We start from the raw sequence: 18,988 nt of genomic DNA, 5'->3' as shown, positions 1-18,988 counted from the left end.
GGAGCTGTGTGCTGGAGCCCTGTGAGCCATCCCTGGTCCCTCTGTGTGGGCACTGCCCTCCTGCTTCAGCCATGGGCTGATGTGCAAATCCCCTCGTTCCAGAGAGGATTTGAAATGGACTGCAGAAATCCTTCTCCCCTTTGAAATGTCATCTGTTGGCAGCAGCAGCTGCTGCTTTGCTTGGAGTCCAGCAACACCAACTCACGAGCAGGGACTCATTCTGGAAGGTTTTTCTGGTTTTTTGTTATTCGTGTCACCACCTGACATTAGGGATGTGTTTAATCCTGTTTTAAAGTAGCAGCAGGAACCTCAGAGAACTCATACCTGGGACATTTTGGTTATTTGAACAGAAAGAATTGGATTTTCTGTGTCAGGAAAGAGGTAGTGGAAAGATTGAATGGGGATATGGAAGGGAGGAGTAAAAACTGTTCAGAATTGTCTTTACTTTTAAGACAACAATCAAAAAGCAGAGTTTCTACAGATTTCTGCTTATAGGCTAAACATGTTTTGCCCCATGTCTTCATTCCTTCATTGAGACTTAATCAATCCTCTTTTTTTCCCCCCCACAGAGGAAAAGGTTGAAATGCACTGAACTTTGAATTTAGGAAACCATTGTAAAGGATGAGGAGCAGGAGAATCTCAGGCTTCAAGTATCTTAAGTTCTTTGGGGGTTTTTTTGGGTCTTGTTTTTTGTTTTTGGGGCTTTTTTGCATTTGACTGTTTTGGTAAAATCTCTCCCAAAACCATGAATCAGAACTCCCAAGTTATCTATAATGAATAGGAACAATTTTGTTAATTTTCTTGTTACTAGGCTGTATTATTAAGCTGCAGCATGGGTTCTGTTTGTGTAGCCTCATGTATAATGTGACAGTGAAATATGTTTTGCCATCAGGCTATTTAGTGTAATACATGTGGTTTATTCTGTCTTTTCAGTAGAGGGAGCAAAGATCTGAAGAAATCCCAGATAATGGCTTCTGATGCCAGTCACATGCTGGAAGCAGCTTTGGAGCAAATGGATGACATCATTGCAGGTACAGCAATGCTTTATTTTGCACCCTGCTCTCCTCAGATTTAACTATGTCTGGTTTACTTTTTAATAATTACTCTCAATTTAACAAGTTCTCTGACATGCACATTTCACTGTTAACACTTTGGTTCAATAGCTATGTGGACAAAGTAAAATAAAGGAAGCAAAACAAGCCCTGTAATTTCCTCTCAGACAGGTGAATATTGAAGTAAGAGAGATTTACTTTGCTTTAATGCTCTATGGTAACTTAAACACATCCTCAGCCATGTGGTAACATTCTGTATTTCATATGTTAGTTTTTTATTTCTCTGTGTCTTTAAAGAAACCTTTCACCAAGTCTTGTGGCTAGCTGGATTATATATATATATATATATAACTACATCAAACACATGCACATATAGATGTAGAAAAATAGGTGTGTTACATAAAAATATACATAATTTTTATTTTGCCTTGGGGTTAGTGCTCACACACCGTGCAGTAGGAGCTCCTTAAAGGAGTGTCAGGGCAGGGCCATGATCTCATTTGTGCACAGTGGGAAAGAATTCACTAAAGCTTTATAAATCTAAATAGTGACACCCAAGCTGAGCCTCCTTCCCTGGTGATGGAGACAATGACATCAGCTCTTGTTGCTGCACTTCTGCTCCTGGATCTTCTTCCTGCTCTTCCAGGAAAGCTTTCTGTCCAGAGACTGATAGGGGCTTTAAATGTCACCATCAGGCTAGATCATTATCCAGGATTTTTAGTTTAAACAATCAGTAGGGTTTGGTTTTTTTTGTTTTTTGCATCCTCATATGAGTCTTCACTTTATTGTGAATGTGCAAGCTTTAACAGGCTGCTGAGATACACAGAATTGTAAACATGAACATGGGGTAGATATAACTGAAATGACTGTTCACACTGGTGGAAAAAAATTCTAGGCAAATAGGAAAAACCACACATATATTTCCTTGTCCTGAATGCAAAACCTTATTCTAACAAGATTTTAACCAGTGGAAGTTAACTGGGATTTTATTTTTTCACAGCTAACAAAACAGAAAGATAGGGAAGCATTGAAATTCCCTCAGATGTATAAGGAGAGAATGAGAAAAGCAAGTCCCAAACCAGAATTCATAAATAGAATTGTATAATAGTTTTTAGCCACTGCAAGCCTTGAGTTGCTATGGACCCTGAGCTCAGAAATCACCTGCACCCAGGTGGAGCTCAGAGTCTCTCTTCTGTGGGGATTTAAGCACAGCTCTGCACACACTGGGCTGTCATGGGTGCACTGATGGTTCCACTCTGCAGAAAAAGGAAGAGAATTTTAAAAGAGTCACTCTTTTTAAATTGACTTTCAGATTAGACACTTGTTTGTTTGTTTGTTTGTTTTCCCCAGGAGCTGTCAGTTGTGAGGTGAGTCCTGGTTATGAAAACAGGTTTTTAGTATTGGGTGTTTTTTCATGGTATGGAACATTAGCCTCATAACATGTGGCATAAATGATTAAATATGACAGCCTAAGAAAATAATATTTTTCCCTAAGTTTTGTGCCAGAACAAAAGAACTGAAGCCACAAGACACCTTTCATTTTTGTTGATTGGTTGATTTTAATATTCTTTTCCCTGCTCCTTTTTCAGATTGTTTGTGCCATACCGTTTCAGGGTTTAAGCTTGATAAATAAGGAGTAGAATTAACTTTTTCCAGGCTTTCAGATGACATCACTTTTACCCCCATCCCTTGCCTGTCCTGCTGGTGTGATGCAGAGAAGCAAAGCAAATGTTGGCAGAATTATTCACTGGAAATTGGCTGATCACAGCTGCTCTGTGCTGGTGACCAAGCACTGAACTAAAAATGTTCAGGCATTTATGATGCCTTATGACTTACATGATTTATTCCTTTACTTATAGAAAGGTTGTTTAACTTATATATTTATTTATTATTTTCCTTTGTAGGAATGGATAAACCTTTTTAAGACAGGTTAATTCTGTTGTCATTCTCCTCTAGCCAAAGTTCTGTGTGTTCCAGAGCTGTTTCTTGCTATTTCTGGCATGACTGAAGGACCAAGTAGATCTGCTGGAGTCTATACTTGGACAGAGTTATTATCCCAATTTGTCTGAAAGTGAGGAACAGAATGATTATTCAAGTTTGATTCCCCCTAATTCAATCCAGTAAGCTTCTGTATGCAATTTGGGCAGGGACTGGAATACAGGAATGGTCTCTCGTCCTTTATGGTGAGAGAAAAAATAAGGTAGAAAAGCCCTTTGAAAGGATGGCTGTAAGACTGTACTGAAACAAACCAGGACTGAGAGCTCTTCAAATATGGGAAAAATCATCTGTACAAAGCCAGCAAAAAATCGATTGTTAAGAGCTTGTACTATTTCAATTCACTGTATCCAGATTCTCTGGACATCTCCAGGATTCAAAGGTTAAACCTCGTGACTGATGTAAGCTTAGGTAGCTGATAAAAAAAATGTTTTCTTTTGCAGTGAGACCTGAGGAGAGCCACACACTTCTCTTGGCCTCAGAAACTTCGTCTTTAGGCACAAAATTAGCATTAATCCTATTTTAGAGAAGTCCAGATATGTATATCTGCCATTGCTTAACTTTTGAAGCTTGAGTATAAATGTATATATATACACATACAAAGCCAGCATCCCTTCTCTGTAACCAGCCCTCATTCCTTTTGTTTGCTTTATTATCATTAAAATATTGGATTGTGGCCTCCTCCTTTAGGGTAAGAACTGGATATATGCAGATATATATTACAAAGTATTACAATATTACAAATATATAAAAATATTACAAAATAATACATAATTATAATATACAATATATAATATATTGCACCTATATATTGCAATATTGCACCTATATATATTACAAGAGTTGACAGATTTTCCCTTTCCAATTCTAGAAGTCCAGCCCCTTGCTCCCAGAGGTGACATCTCTCATGCATGATTCTGATTAATCCAGCCAAGAAGTCCCACTGCAGCCTTGCTGGCTCTCCATGCAGCACAAAACCTATTAGTGCTCAGGCTGCAGGAGGGGAGGGCTGTGAGGCAAGATTAACAAATTGAATTTCCCTGGGCCTGATCCAATTTGACAGATAGGTCAGTGTTCCCAAGTCTCTCATGCCTCGGAACATCTGCACTGATAACCCTCCCTCGTAGCTGTATCAATTAGGCACACTCAGTGATTGGCCTTATTTGGCTAAAACAGCAAAAAGGGCTAATGTGATTGTCAGTGCACATCACTTGTCCATTAGCTGGAGTGACTTGCACTCCAAACAGAGACTTCCTCTAAAGAAAGCACCAGGCATCACATCCAGCTGCTCATTCTTCATTTATGGTGCATGACTTTGGCATTGCTTCCCTCTGAGCTTTACCCAAGTTATTACTTCTCCTTTTATTCAGATTTTACCCAGTTATTAAAATGTGTTTCTTTATAGGACTGTAGGTTTTGGTTAATTTTTTTTGCAACATACCATAACAAATTAATACACTTTTTATTTTACAATCATTTAATATCAAACTATTTCTGTCTGTCATCAATTTGTAAATTCATTATTTCCCTTTGTGATTGGTGCCCATTAATTGTAAGGTCTAATCATCACAATATAGTTTACTGCATCTACAGGGTCTCTTCAAATTCACCAAGTAACCAGTGTAATTAATTACTGAGTTTCCTTTTAACCAGAGCTCCTGGTTATTATTGCTCAGTGGAAAATAACGAGAAAGTTAAATGTGTTATCACACGGGTCTGTAGTGATATTTCAGCGTTAGCATAGAAAGATTAAAAAGTAAATGCAATTAAAAAGTTGGGCAAGGAGTATTCATGTTTGAATTCCCTTCTCCTGGCAGAATGTTGCTGTTCAGTTCATGGCTTTGGCTGCTGAGTGAGAAACCCAACCACTTCCCACAGCCTTGCTGGAAAAGGCACCTCCAGAGGATATTGTGCTTAAGACATAAACAGGCTTTTAGTTCAAGTTTAATACATTCTCCTCGTGGGATTTAGCAGCCAGAATTTGAAGGAGGACCTGTTTGTGGGGATTATTAAATCACCTCTAATAAGTGATTAGAACTTGGATTCCAAACAATAAAAGAATGCTGACACTCACTCGAACTCTTTTGGCTGGACTTTAGGATCTGTAGAATAAAGTTTTCACTGGGGTCCTAGATAAATTGAAAGAAATCATAATATTTCCTAGTGACCTCATCCTTCACCTGTGAATAGCCACATGTCATCACAGGATTCATCTGGTCTCCCAGCACTTTATCTGAACAGGATGGACACCTCTGTTCTGCTTCACCAGGGACTGAAATTGTCCAGACCAGACAGAGAGCCCTTAATCCTATTTTTGTGTGTGTGTGTGTGTGTGTGTGTGTGTGCTGGGGAGGTGCTGGTGGCTCTCATTTGAAGTCCATGCAGGGTGACATGCAGCTGGTGGGCACAGTTGTGACTGCATAGCCAGAAAATTGCTTTTTTTTTTTTTTTTCGTTTCAGTTTCAAACTTCTTCCAGAAGGTTCTGTATTTTTATCACTTATATCCTATTCAATCCTATCCTTTACAATACTTTCAAATTCAAAATTTGGCTTTTATAGTAAAGGTGTATAACCTTTTATAATTGTAATAGGAATCTTTACAGAATTTCACTTCAGAGCAGTGAACTGGCTGTAGTTAAAATAATGATGAGCAGAACGGAACAATTTAAATACTAAGCAATTTCCCTTATTGTAAATGAGAGTAAGTGGACAACAACAGCTGCAGTGGTTTTCTTGCATTTTCTAAATAAATTACAATTGTGTTAAAAGGCTATGCTTCAGTGCATATGATTAGTGCATTTCCTTTTTATTTTCTGTTATTTTTCAATAAATGATTTAGGCTATTTTTTCTGAACAAAAGAAATAATAAATCTAGAGCACTTGTTTGTCTTATTACTGCTATGTATTAAGTAATTTGTGAGCATTTGTGGAGTTATAATATTGTGGCTTTTTAAACCATTAACTACAGTGTGTTTATGCATAGATCTTATAGCAATAGAGATAAGAAAAAGGAAATTACATAGAAAATTACTTGAAATTAGGTCTTTGATAGAGGAATACATAATTTCCTGTCATAACAGTTCCAGAAAATTATGTGTCAAGAATGATGAGGACTTGGGGGGAAGGGAAAGCTAAAAAATTGTGTGACCTCTAAACATCCTGAACATTAAAGGAGGAAATATAAAAGCTGAACACAATATTTATGGTTCATAACTTGTGTAGTTTTATTTTATAACACTTAAAATTTGTTTAAGGTGCTGACATTTATCTTGAGATACTTGACTTCAGCAAAGCTGATTAGTTAATTCCTCAGTTATCAACAATAACCAATTTATAGCCATTAGAAATATTTTAAACATTTAAAAATAGAGCAGTTCATTGTTTTTATATTTATATTCTTCATGTCAGCTCTCTGTGGCCTTGCTTTTAATTTTGTTAACAAGTCCTAAAACAAATGTAGACACTTGAATAACCATTACAGCCATTTGTTGCTATAACCAGCTGTGTATTAAGGCTTTTACAGGGCTGTAGCCTTCAGGTAAAGACCTTGCACAGTGTCCAGGTGGATTTTGATGTGTGCTTTAAAAGCATGTGGAGATGGGGGCACCCTGCCTGCTGATGTGTGCATGTGCAGCACTGGCTGCTGATCCCTTCCCCAGGGTTGCCAGAGCAACCTGACCTTTGGAATTTCCTCAATTTTGAGTGCTTAGCCTTGCCAGAGGTCACTCCAGCTGTCCCCAGACATGCTTCCCAGTCTCACTTTCTCAGAATCGTGGGGCTCTGAGCACAGCATGGACAGGGCAGACTCAATCTTGTTTGCAGGAACGAGGGATTCCCCCTGAAAACAGGGCAGTACTGCAGAGCTGAAAGCACTGGGAGCATCTTTCCTATAAATACTTAATTTTCACCTAAAAAATCAGGTGTTTAAAAGTGTTTGCTGTAAGGCAAAGTGGTCCTTTGAAGGTCCAAGTCAAACTGATTTACTGATCAATCTGCTCTTTGACCTCCCTTGCAAGTGTTTCTGCTGCTCCAGCAAAGCAACAAAATTAGAAGTTTTCTTGAAAATGGGAGTTAAAACTAATTCAAAATGGAAAAAAGTTTAAATAAGCTACTTTAAATTCTGTATTTCTGATAAGAAAGAGGGTTTTTTTTAGTATAAAACAGCAAAAACACTGTCATGTCCTAGACACCTACAGCAGCTTACCCAGCTGCAGTAATGCATTGCATTTATACCAGATAAGCTCCACACATGGTCTCTGTTTGTGCTGAGTTTTGAGGAAGGACTGAAGAGAAACAGAAACCTAAAAAGCTGCAGATACAACATGTGGCAAAGAAAGGCAGATAAACCGTGATGGCCAAAACCCCACGGGACTGAAAAGCTGAGACACAAAGGTCCTTTTGTAGCTTGTATGATGTGATCTGTTTTTCTGTACATGACTGAGTCACTTGTTTAACAGGCTAGTGAACAGATTGCTAAGATATAAATTTAAAGGAGTTTGATATCACGAAATTCAAAACCGTGTCTTGTCCACTTCTTACTTTAAGCTAATGAAATTGATTTGAGAGTCTTTTTGAAAATGATTATAGTGTAATCATTTCCTCACAAACTGAATGCTCTTACTACTGCTTATTACAAACAATTATAGATTTAGTGTTAAAAACGCTGTTTTACTTAGACTACTGGTTTTACTGGCCCTAAACACGCCTCCTTCTTTTTATATGTAATTTAAAAAAAAGAAAAAAATCCTTGCAAGTGTTTTTTATTCTTTAATGAATGGGTTGGCCCTGTCCTTCCTGTGCAATGGGGACTCACAGCTCATAATCCATTCTCCTTTTTTTCACCAGGCTGCTTAGCTTGTGTTTCTGGCTAGGAGAGACTTTTTTTTGTTGTTGTTGTTGTAGCTGTCTGTGTAGTCCCAAAAAGTGCTGCACATCACAGCTCAGCGTCTAGAAGCATGTAGGAAAAGTAATTACACCTAGAATTTGCATAAGAAATTATAGACAGTTCTTGGAAATTGTCTCAAAGATTCCACGTGTGATTGTGGGCAGAGCTCAGCTGAAAATCACGAAGCTCTCATCTGAATGTGGTCATTACTTTTCCTAGGCTTGGAAATTTTTTCCTAGGGCTTCCTGCTAATCCAGCTTAATAGTTACTTTTCCATGTAGTTAAAGATCTAAAAGCAGAGATTTGAGGAGAAGTTAATATGAGCTGTGATTCAAAACACACAGTTTGTGATGTATTCTGCAGTGCAGTGTGAGAAGAAAGGGTTGTGTGAGCTCCCTGCTCACTCATTCTGCAGGAGGCTGAGCAAGCAGGAGGCTGAAATATGTCCTGTCCAGCCCTTACTGCTCGTTTGCATAAATTCACATTTTCGAGGCTGTCTTCATGAGAAAAAGAAAGCTGGACTTCAAAGAAAAATTGCACTTTGTAGTCTTGAAGGAGAGAGGAAGAATTTGGACAACCTATATGCTCACTGGGTAAAAATTCAGGTAAAAATGTGTTTTCTAGCAGTGTAATGATTGACTGAAAGGCCAGAGGAAATGTATGTTTATAACTTTAACCACTGTTGGTCAGATGTCACAATTGTTACTCCTGAATAGTTCAGCTTTATAGAAAGTCATCCTTACTCAGCATAGATGTAGATTTTTGTGTTTCCTGTGGTGTTTTTGTTGTTTTTTGCTGGTTTCTGATCTATGGGAGCCAGCAGTCTTAGGAAAATCTTTTTAACCACTGATAGTTGAGTTGTGCATTACCTGGAATTTTCTGTTTTCAAAACTCAGCCAGTTTGAGTGTGAAAAAATTGGGATGAAAAGGATGAATGCAAGGGAAAGTGAAAGATCAGATACAATATCTACTGCTAAGAGAGATGGAAGCTGTGTGATGGATGAATGCATTCAACACAGGCTGAGGGGTTTCAAACTGGCAGGGCTTTTGCCTCTTTCTTTACTTGTGCTTGGTAACTTATTTTTGCAAGCTACTGGCAGTGCTATTTTCTGAATAGGTTATGTATTTGCCCAAAAGGAATGTTTCTTTGAAGCCACTCTGCTAATTGCAAAGGACTCGGAGAGAAAAATGTGCTTGCACGGTCAGGGTGTAAGAAATGTGTAACTTAAAAGTTGTTTTGCTTGTTTTATTACTTATTTTATTCTCTCTGCCTACATGTAATGTGCAGCTGCCTTTAACCCCCTTCAGTCACTGCCTGTTTGGGGAGGCCAGGAGTGAGGAGCTACTTGGAATGTCTCAGTTCCAACACTTTTTCTCTCTTTCTTTCATTCTTTCCTGCTCTTCTAAAGTGAACATTCATGATGAATAATGGTGTTCCAGTAGTACACTAGGAAACCATGGTGCTGGGTATTATATAAACATCACCACAAAAGATTCCCCTGTGTCCTGTTTACCCCTGGAAAAAGAAGTGAGGTACAGGAGGACTGTGACTTGCTCAAGGAAAAAAAAAAAAAAAAGTCCTTTTGCAAGAGTTCAAAACTGCACTCATTTTTCCTGAGTATTGATAAAATTCTGATGTTTGAACTGCATTCTTCCCCTCTTCAGTTATCTACAATAAAGCTAAGCACATATAAAGAGCTGTTAATGCTAGGAAATGCTGGTAACCAATAATGTTGTGTGGCATCTCTCTCTCTTTTTATTTCCATTAATCTGCAAGAACATCCAGATTCTTACTGCCTGGTGCTAAAACTTCGTGTACTTTGCAGCATGATGATGTCAAAGTTTAAAGCAATGCAAAGAAATACAATTATTTACCCCTCCACACTTCTGTTTTCCAGGGTGTGTTCTTGTCCTTCTGGTGAGCAATGCAATCCTACTTAACATGAAACTACAGGGAAGGCAAATAAGAGAAGCAAGCCTGTGATTCATTTGAATTTTAGCAGTAAATCAGGAAGTTTTCTGAATTTAAATGCTGAGTTGGGCTCTGTATTTCTGCATTTCTGTACCTAGTGCAAAGTGCATTATTTGTGGCATTCCAAGGAGTTCTCCATTTTTCGCTTGCAACCAGGATAATAAAAGGCACCACATTAGCAATTCATAGCAAACCAGCTTTGAGGAAATCTAGAATTTTGCAAAATGTGAGGATGCTCAGAATTGTGCCAGGCTTAGCTGTCAGTTGGAGAGCCTGGGATAACTCAAGGGTGCATGTGGAGTCTGCCCATTGTCAAGAAATCACAGAATTCCTGGCTGGCTCTGCCTGTGCTCCAGCACTTCCAATATTTTATCCTTTACAGAATTAACTTCTGAAATGTGACAGTCCATGTGTATGTAAATGTTGTTTTCCCTGGCGTTTTGGTAGAGGTAAATCAAATAAAGACACGATGAAATGTGTGAATATCACCAGCACTGAATTTTCCTACATCACCTGGGATTGTTTTCTGTGGAAGGGAATGTTGTGGTCATGATAATGCAAGGATTGAGGCAGGAGGTGACACCCAGTGACTCACCTGGACTGGTGAGCAGAGATACTGCCAGTACTATGTAGGTGTATATTTGTCTAGATAAACAATCCACTTAGTACAATTAACTGAACAATTGTTTTAAATTTTTTTTTTGGGCCTCTAAGTTTATGTGGTTTTGTTTGGATTGTGTGGAATTTTGTTTCGTGTTTGGCTCCTATCTATAAATGAAAAATATTCGTCAAAATAACATGAAAAAAATCAACAGCAGAATTCTCCTTTTGGTTTTCCCATTCCACAAATATTTTAAATTGTCGGTTCATTGAAGGGATTTTGAAAAACCTTTGAATCCTGTCTGATTTTCTAGAGTGAAAAGTGCTAGCTGAGCAAAAAGAAAATAGTGGCATGGAACTTTCCAAAAGAGTGAGAACAGGCACAATAACCAAGGAATCAGTGCTGCTTAAGAAGTCAGTGTCATGTATCAGTTTGTGTGAGCATCCCAAAATTAAGGAATAAACCATTGGCTGAATGAAATTGGTTATATGATCCAAATGGCCCTTACACAATTTGGAAATCTGCTATTTTTAGTTTAATAGTTAAATCTTAATCTGCATTAGGAGATACATAAACAGAAACAAGCTGGCCTGAGTAGCTGAGAGCATAGAAATACATAAGAAAATATAATTTAGTGTTCAGAGAACACAAGTCCTGCAAAGCAGCCAGCTGCTCCTCCTCTCCAAAGGAAGTAATTCAGGAAGCCAAGGTTGATTTACGGGCTGAGCTGGTCTCGTGTGGCACCTTTGGGGCACCGGATATTGGAGAAACTTTATCTTGGACGTGGTCTCAGCCAGAAATTAAGATGAGATCTTGCACTTGAGGCACTAAAATAAACTCAAAAGCAGCAGAAGTCAGCAGGCTCAAGCGGAATATAATGAGTCTGGGAAGAGATTAAGGGAATATGAAATGCTCCAGTAGTGAAAATTAATGTTGCTTTACCAAAATATAAAAAGAAAAATCCTACTACAGAGCCTTGCAAAATTTCTAGGGAGGGCTTTTCATCATTTAAAACAGTGGAAAAAAAAACAACAAAACCACATCAATTGTATGGTAGAATTCAAGCCACACAATTTTTTGCAAAGACATGAAAGACTACTTTGAGTCATTGAAAGAGTTTTTAAAGGAAAATCTGGATAATATTATTTAATTTTTCCAGAAGCTGTGAGTAAAATTAAGCATTCACTAAATGAGAAACCAAGTATTGTCTTTGTTCAAAAAGTGGAATAATATTAGCATTAAATGATCAATTAGCAGTTTGGTGGAAAGCTGCTTTAGGTGCAGGAGTTATTTCTGTGTCCTAGGAGCTGCAGTGCTGGTGTCTTCATGGGATGTGTATCAGGCTACACGTGAAATGAAACCCTGGGTTCAAACACAGTTTGCAATGCCCAGATCATGGCAGATAAATGACCACAGCAGGCAAATTAACACTGATTAATGCAAGGTAGTGTGCATTCAAGGAGAAAATAGGAATTCCTTATACATTTGTACATCACATCAGATACATCTGCCCATGGGAAAAATCAACTTAGCAGATCGTTTTCAAAGACCCCGTGAAGATTTTTTGCTCCTTTTGTTACTAACATGTAAACTATGTTAAACACAGGAGGAAAAAGAATAATAGCAAGGAGATTATTAAAATCGCCTTGTGTTCATCAGTTATGTAGTCATATAGTAAATACTAAATTGCTGTGTGGAGCCAGTACAATGAGAATTATCAAAAACCTAAAAAAATCTCCCATTAAGTCAAATAGGAAGGGAAATCGTGATTGTTTATGCCAGAGAGAACATGAAGACATGTACAATCTATTATGTATACGAGGCAGTGGATTGTAAAGAAAAACTTTTAAAAGTAGAGCAAAAAGAAGTTTTCTACCTGACTGGTTCTTAAAGACACAAAGGAATATTGAATTAAATCAATGTCTGAAATTCAGGACTGAGAAAAGTGAGCTTATTTTAGTGTGCATCTCATTGAAACACGAAGGGTACTAAGACAAGACATTTTGGAGATATTAGAATTTGTCTTATTTATAATTCTTCCATAAGTGACTTCTGAATTATTTGTGCCTATTGTTGCTGAGGAAAAAAAATATTGGTGTTGGAGGACTGGAGGCAGTACAATTTAGAGAGCTTTTTGTAATTTACAGGGCTAGAAAAATTTCATTTGCCGTTTTTATTGCTAACTTTTTTGGTGGTGTTCTCCATGGGAGAGTTCTAAACTTGCTCATGGTAATTTATATTTTTCTAGATCTGGTACCATGATCTATTTTGATCCCAGTTTCTTGTCAAAGAGCTGCATCAGTCATTCTTGCAGTGCTTAGTGTGGGAACTTTCAGTGATGTAGCTGAGAAGTTAGTGACATCTCATGGTAACTGTGGAAAATTACAGGTGATTTGGGATCAGCTTTGGGGTTTTTAATTTGGACATTGCAAATGGGATCTAGGTCAAAATACTTTTTTTGATGTGTGTGTACACACATCTTTCCTTTAATTCTCCAGATTTCATGATTCATCTAGAGACTAAATCAGGTATTTCTAAGCCTGAAATGAAGGTTTTCAGCCTTGAGTGAAACTTGTCAGTCTGAAATCCAAATACTGTAGTCTGCATTGTGTTATTAATTTTCCACCTACACAGCAATCATGTGACATTGTGGTCTCTCCTCATTTTTTTGGTTTTAGGCACAAAGTCAGCCACAGAGTATGCCAATGGTGGTTATGACATCGTGTCACCTGCTCCATCGGTGTACCTGGGCACATTCCAGATTTTGCACCTCCTGGAAGATCTGAAGATGGCCCTGGAGATGCTGGAGGACCCTCAGGAGAAAGAAGCTCTGAGGAACCAAATCCCAGGGGCCACAGCTGTGTGCCTGAGAGAGTGGTTTGAGGAAAACCTGGTGAGTTCTTATTTGAGCTTCTCCATTTTGTCTGCAAACAGGGTGGGGACAAGTATTTTCATCTTGTTTTTATAATAACTTAAATGTTAAATTATAATATTATAATATTATAATAGTATAATTAATATAATTTTATAATATAATCACTTTAATAGATAATTACTCTCATATTAACTATAACAACATGTACTATATCATGTTATATATATTATATGTAATGTATTATATATGTTATTTATAATATATAATGCATAATATATAATGCATAATATATAATATATTATTATAGATTATATAGAAATTGCTATAATGTATAATATATTGAATTATTTTTACAATAAATGAAATCTGCATACTGAGAGAACTGCAGGGGGTGGTGAGCAATAACAGCTGAGGATGTCACTGCTTTATGTGCTGATTTCTAAAGCAATGCAGATATAGGAGTAGAAGAAGTTGCTAAAAGGCCTTCTTTTGTCCTTTGGGGAGAGAAGAGATTGTAAACATGAAGTACAGAAAAAGTTGCCTTTTCTGTGCTTTTTAAATTTTTTTTTTGTTTGCTTTATTTCACACTTTTCTGGAGATAACAAATATATAACTCTTTACAAAAAATCTGATTTTTAAACTGTCAGTTTAGAAGTGAGTGGCATCGTTGAAGGGACAGATCCAGAGTGGCTGATCCTCCTTTCCCTTTCCTTGCTGCATTTCCTTTGCCGTCAGAATTATGAATCTCCAAAGCATCCTGAGCTCCAGGCTCAGGTGGGGATAAATGCAGAAGAGCCTTGGCTTCTGGAGGAGAGTGACATTCCTGCTGGGATAGGTGGGAACAACATCTGCCCACTCTGGGAAAGACTGAGCTTTGCCAGACCTCAAAGGAAGAGACTCACTGATGGGAATCACAATTCCCCTTCAAAAGCTGCCACTGCCAGGCACTGATGGATTCCTCAGAACCCACCTGTGCCTTCCCCAGCTTCAGAAATCTTCCCACATTAATGTGTTTTTTCTCCTGGCTTTGTCACCTCTATGTACCCATGCCTGTAGCCCGAGGTTTGCTCTTTATTTTCTGCCATGTGCTGGCTGTAACCCAGCCTTGTTGGAAGGGTGGCTGCTTTTGTCTGAACTTGTCAGCTGCTGGCTCCTTGGAATTCTTCACCGAGTGCAGGTCCACGGCTGGAAAATCCTGTTTGGGCCCACATGAGAGGAAGGAACGAGAATTTGGTACCAGTTTTGAAAGCTAAAGGTGTAGGCAATGTTTAATTTGGATTTGCAGCATTAGATTTTGGATTTAGGTACCCTTAGGCCAGCTCTTACCAAATGCTTGGCTCAGCAGAAATTTTTCTAATCTTTATGATAGCTAAGAGATGAGTTTAGTGAATAAAAGACAAATTTTCAGAGTTTCTCACAGTGAAATTGGACCTGTATCAAAAGTAGTATTCATTTGATAAAGCAGTTGTTCAGTCTGGATTCAGAACCAAGAAAATAGGGAGGATGGTGGTTTGGAGTATCTCTAGTGCTGCATGTAGAGGTGGCTGGTTTTAAAATGTTTTGTACTGCTCTGCATCAAGGGAGTGTAGTGCATAGTTGCTGTGACTGTTATTTGTTATTTTCTTATGTATTTGAAGACCTTTCTTACATTTTTTAAAATGCAAATAATTTGCAAGCATACATATAATTTCTGAGGAAGAAATCTGATAAAATTCAGCTTGTTTGAATGAAATGGAATGTGTATTTCATAGTTGTGTTCCATATTGAAATTTCCTGCATTCCAGCCCACAGCTATGAAACATGACACTGAATATGTGTCATATGCCAGGATATCTGAAGAATGAGAACTCTGCATCTCAGTGAATCCATTCACACTGGGAGCCCCAAAAGCAGTTTAGGGATCATTACTCTATGAAATGCTGGGGGATCTTTAACAAAACCCCACTCAGATGTGCACGTTCCCCAGTGGAACATGCTCCAAAGTCTCCTCTGAGCATTCTAGCTCAAGTGTAGGCTCATAACTGAGCACAGAGACTTGGAGTGAATTATAATTGTTGTGTTCAGCTGAAATGTTACATAAAACATTGTTTGAGATCAGTAGCAGTAACTGAGTTGCAGCAAACGTTGTATGTGAAATGTGTGTGACAGGCAGTGGATGGTGAACTGATCCCTCTGAGATTTTATTGTTTAGAGCTGTTACAGTTTAAATAGCAGCTACAAATGGAGAGGGGTTTTTTTTTTTGTTTTTCTTTTCTTTTTGTGGGTGATTAACTCCACATCTGTTTATTTTTGGGGTCCATGCACCTTCCTTTGAAGCTGGAGAGCTGCTCTAGCATGTCACTGAATAGCTTCAGAGACTCCAGCAATTGCTTTGTTTCTAACATTTTACTCGAATGGGCACCAAAAATATTCCCAACTTATCCTGATTAGGCACACATTAGGAGTAAAGATACAAAAAGCCATGTTTTTTAATGCTTTTAAAAGCAGATGAGTATGCTTCTTTCAAGAAAGCTGTGTTGTTCTCCTTCAGTGTGTGGTTGAAAATTGTATTAAAAATCATTTCAGCTGCCACAGTTAATCAAGAATACAAACAATGTGTACAAACTAATGGAAATCATTTGAATGTGTGTTTTGCCACCTCCCTGTGTTGCTTTGCTGGGAAAGCACAGAAAGGGAAGTGAGAAGGAAAATTCCTGCGGGATGGTATCAAACAGCAGCTTTTGGCCTCCAGCATTTGGGTTTGAACAAACCACAGGGTAAAAGTCCCAATGCTGGTGTGCTCCTGGATTCTGCATTAACCATCTCCATCACCCCTTGCAGCCCTGAGAGCTCGCTGAGAACCAGGGTGGGCGTTTGCCACAGCAGGATTTGGGATTGCAGCTCTGAGGACAAAGTGGCTGAATCTTCTTCGTGTGGTTTTACTGCAGGAGCACCCAGAACCCAGAGATCAGTTGTACCTGCAGGAGGAAAATAACCTTTCTAATAGAAAATTGCCCCGTGGCCTCATAACTCAATTTACAGCTTTGAGAATTGCCACTAAATGTGCTGAACTACACCTTGAAATGAATAAATCGAGGCTGTGGAGTTGAGCCTTTGGTCAGCTTTGAGGCTCAAGGGTTTATTTCGTTTTTGTGGTGGTTGTAGAAGCTGCTGAGCTGGTCTCACCTTCCTCCAGGCCCATAGCACCAAACCCTGGGATTTATCAGGCATGAAATATCACCAGGTGATGTTTCTGATTAATTTTATTTTTTATTTTTTTAACCAGTGGTGACTTTGATATTCTTTGTCCCACCTGCTCTAGGTGTGAATGCCAAAGATGTGGGGAAATTTAGATATGGCTAGAATAGGAAAACTTGAGTTATCATGTTTCACACCTGATATTACCTTCTCTATTAACTCTTTTGAGAGCAGCTGCTTAATTCCTTTCTCTTATGGAGCCATTGGTGATTTGGTGTTTAAGATCGAGGCACAGCATCTGTTGAACTAATTCTTTTTGAAAAGGCCAAATTTTTTTTGTTTGTTTCTGTGGTTGGGCTCTGTGAACAATTCAGCTTCCTGAGTTTACAGAACAACTGGGCACAGTAACTGTGCTGTCCCTGCTTTGAGGTAGATGAAACAGGTTTGACAAAGTTAGCACTGAATTTAGAAAGATTCTGTCTCACACAGAATGAGGATTTTATAGCTGTTGTAGTTGCACAAATCTTTTGACAAACCTAAAACAGAAGAAAAAATGATTAAATATAGACTTGTAACTACTTCAGAATTGTATTAAAAACTTTTACCTTGAAAAGAGCTGTTTTACATGACTTTATGATTGTAAATTCTTTGGCCTTAAAAATAGCACAAAGACCTAGGGATTATCTGGGACAGTTCATACAAAGCAGATTTGTGGGTAGTTGCAATGTTTCTTGTTAAATATTTCAGTATTGCCAGGGACCACGTGACCTATCACAAAGCAGATAGTAATTTCAGCATTAAAAATTAACTGCTGCAGTGGCAATTTGGCTTTGTGAGCTACAGGAGAATGTATTTAGTTACATAACTAAATGAATTTCCATGCTGTTCCTTCTGGGTTTTATTCTATCCACCTTTATAGAATCCTTTTTTGAATTAAGAGGGACACTTGTGTTCTTACAATGGAACCTTAAGCCTCATTTTCAGGATTGCAAAACATGATCTTCCTCCTAGGGGAGCATCTATATTTAAAGTGAACCACTCCATCGTGTAGCTTTATATAACGAGCCTTAAAATGCCAGTTCTTGAAAACTCATTAGTATTTTCCTGATTATTCAAAGGTTTTTTTGCAATCTTGACTCTGGAAATCTTTCTAAATATTTTCAATTTGAGGAAAGGGAGAGAAGAGCAGAAGAAATAGTAGAGGAACTTGTGGTAGAGGTAATATTTAATAGAAAGTGATTTGCCTTATGACAGCTGCTGTGCTTTGTTTCTTTAGAAGAGCTCTTCTTTAGTGGGAAAACCAGAGACTTTTTAGCAGAAAAAAGGATAAATTCCATACAGCCTTGGTTGCTATTCGCTCATAATTAATGTTCAAAAGAGATTGTTTCCACCGAGGGTTAAAATCAAGGAATATTTTTCCCCAGTGTCTTCACAAAGACTTGAATGAAAACAGTAAAGCCCAGTTCAGAATCCTGACTTGATGGAGCTTGTGGAGTTTCGAAGCCACTTCAAAGTTTTATTTTAAGCATGTGTTAAAGTGCTCTGCTGAAACCTAATCGCTGGCCTCTCTATTTCACTTTTGTCCAAGATTCATTTCACAGCGCCCAGAAGAGAGGCAGAAAATGACTGAGTTCAGGGCACTTCCATGCACTTGAAAACACTCTTTTATAAAAGCATCAATAGCATTTTTTGAGCAACAGCTGAGTGGGAAGGGAATGTATTCTGAGCAGCAGCAGCAGTTAAAGGCAGTGTATTTATCTGCTGGTAGATCTGACTGTGGGACTCAACTGCTGGAGATATTTATAGCTGGATCTCCCCACTGCCAGGGGATATTAACACATGTTGGATTGAAAAGGGAGCAGCAGAGCCTGCTTGGGACAGTGTAGAAAAGGAGCCAGTCCACAAGCATTCATGTTTATTTTTGCCAGCTTGAAACATTAGATGGGTTCTGTTTGCTGAGAAGGACTCAGGGTTGAAAGTTGAATATCCCAGTTTTCCACAGGGCTCCAGCTCGTTTTTGGTGAATTGATGATGCAAGGAAGGTCTGAACTGGAAAATCTGATCCTCACAGTGTTACAGAGCCAGCAGAGAGGTGCCCTCCATGTGCTCAGCCATTCATGAATGATAGAGAATGCCTTGGAGACGGGATCTGCTGGTGCACAGAGCTTTTCTGAACATGGAATTTTGCTGTTTTTGCAGTGTTCTGTGCCTGCTTTGTCTAGGAACCAAGCCCATCACCTGTGACTGTGACTGCCCACTGTAGCATCTCTCAGAAGAAGTAGGAAAGCCTCCTCTACATGAAGAAGAAATTTAAATTTAAAGAAATTTAAAAGTTCTGCAGTGGATAGGGCTGGTTTAGATCTCTTTCTGAAAATGTAATTTTCTTTCACCCTTGTAATGATCAGTGATGTTTAACAGAGCCACCCTAAAC

General features: G+C 38.4%; 1 protein-coding gene across 16 annotated transcripts in view; it reads left to right on the top strand.

The window, feature by feature from the left end:
* The window catches only part of PPFIBP2 (PPFIB scaffold protein 2), a 90,852-nt gene that overhangs the window by 16,387 nt on the left and 55,477 nt on the right, over positions 1-18,988 (top strand). For 12 of the 16 annotated variants that reach the window (XM_088175355.1, XM_088175356.1, XM_088175371.1 and 9 more), the window contains 2 exons: positions 934-1,031; positions 13,184-13,398. In XM_088175355.1, coding sequence (XP_088031481.1) covers positions 968-1,031; positions 13,184-13,398 — 279 coding nt within the window. In that variant the 5' untranslated portion in view covers positions 934-967. Of the gene's footprint in view, positions 1-933; positions 1,032-8,334; positions 8,538-13,183; positions 13,399-18,988 lie in introns of those variants that run through there. The other 4 variants (XM_088175367.1, XM_088175363.1, XM_088175362.1 and 1 more) reach the window with 2 other exon arrangements.

Source organism: Sturnus vulgaris, chromosome 18 (genome assembly GCF_052056855.1).
Source record: "Sturnus vulgaris isolate bStuVul1 chromosome 18, bStuVul1.hap1, whole genome shotgun sequence".
In the NCBI taxonomy this organism is placed as follows: Eukaryota; Metazoa; Chordata; class Aves; order Passeriformes; family Sturnidae; genus Sturnus; species Sturnus vulgaris.
The sequence above is the reverse complement of the archived record's forward strand: the minus strand, read 5'-3'. Positions and strand labels throughout refer to the sequence as shown.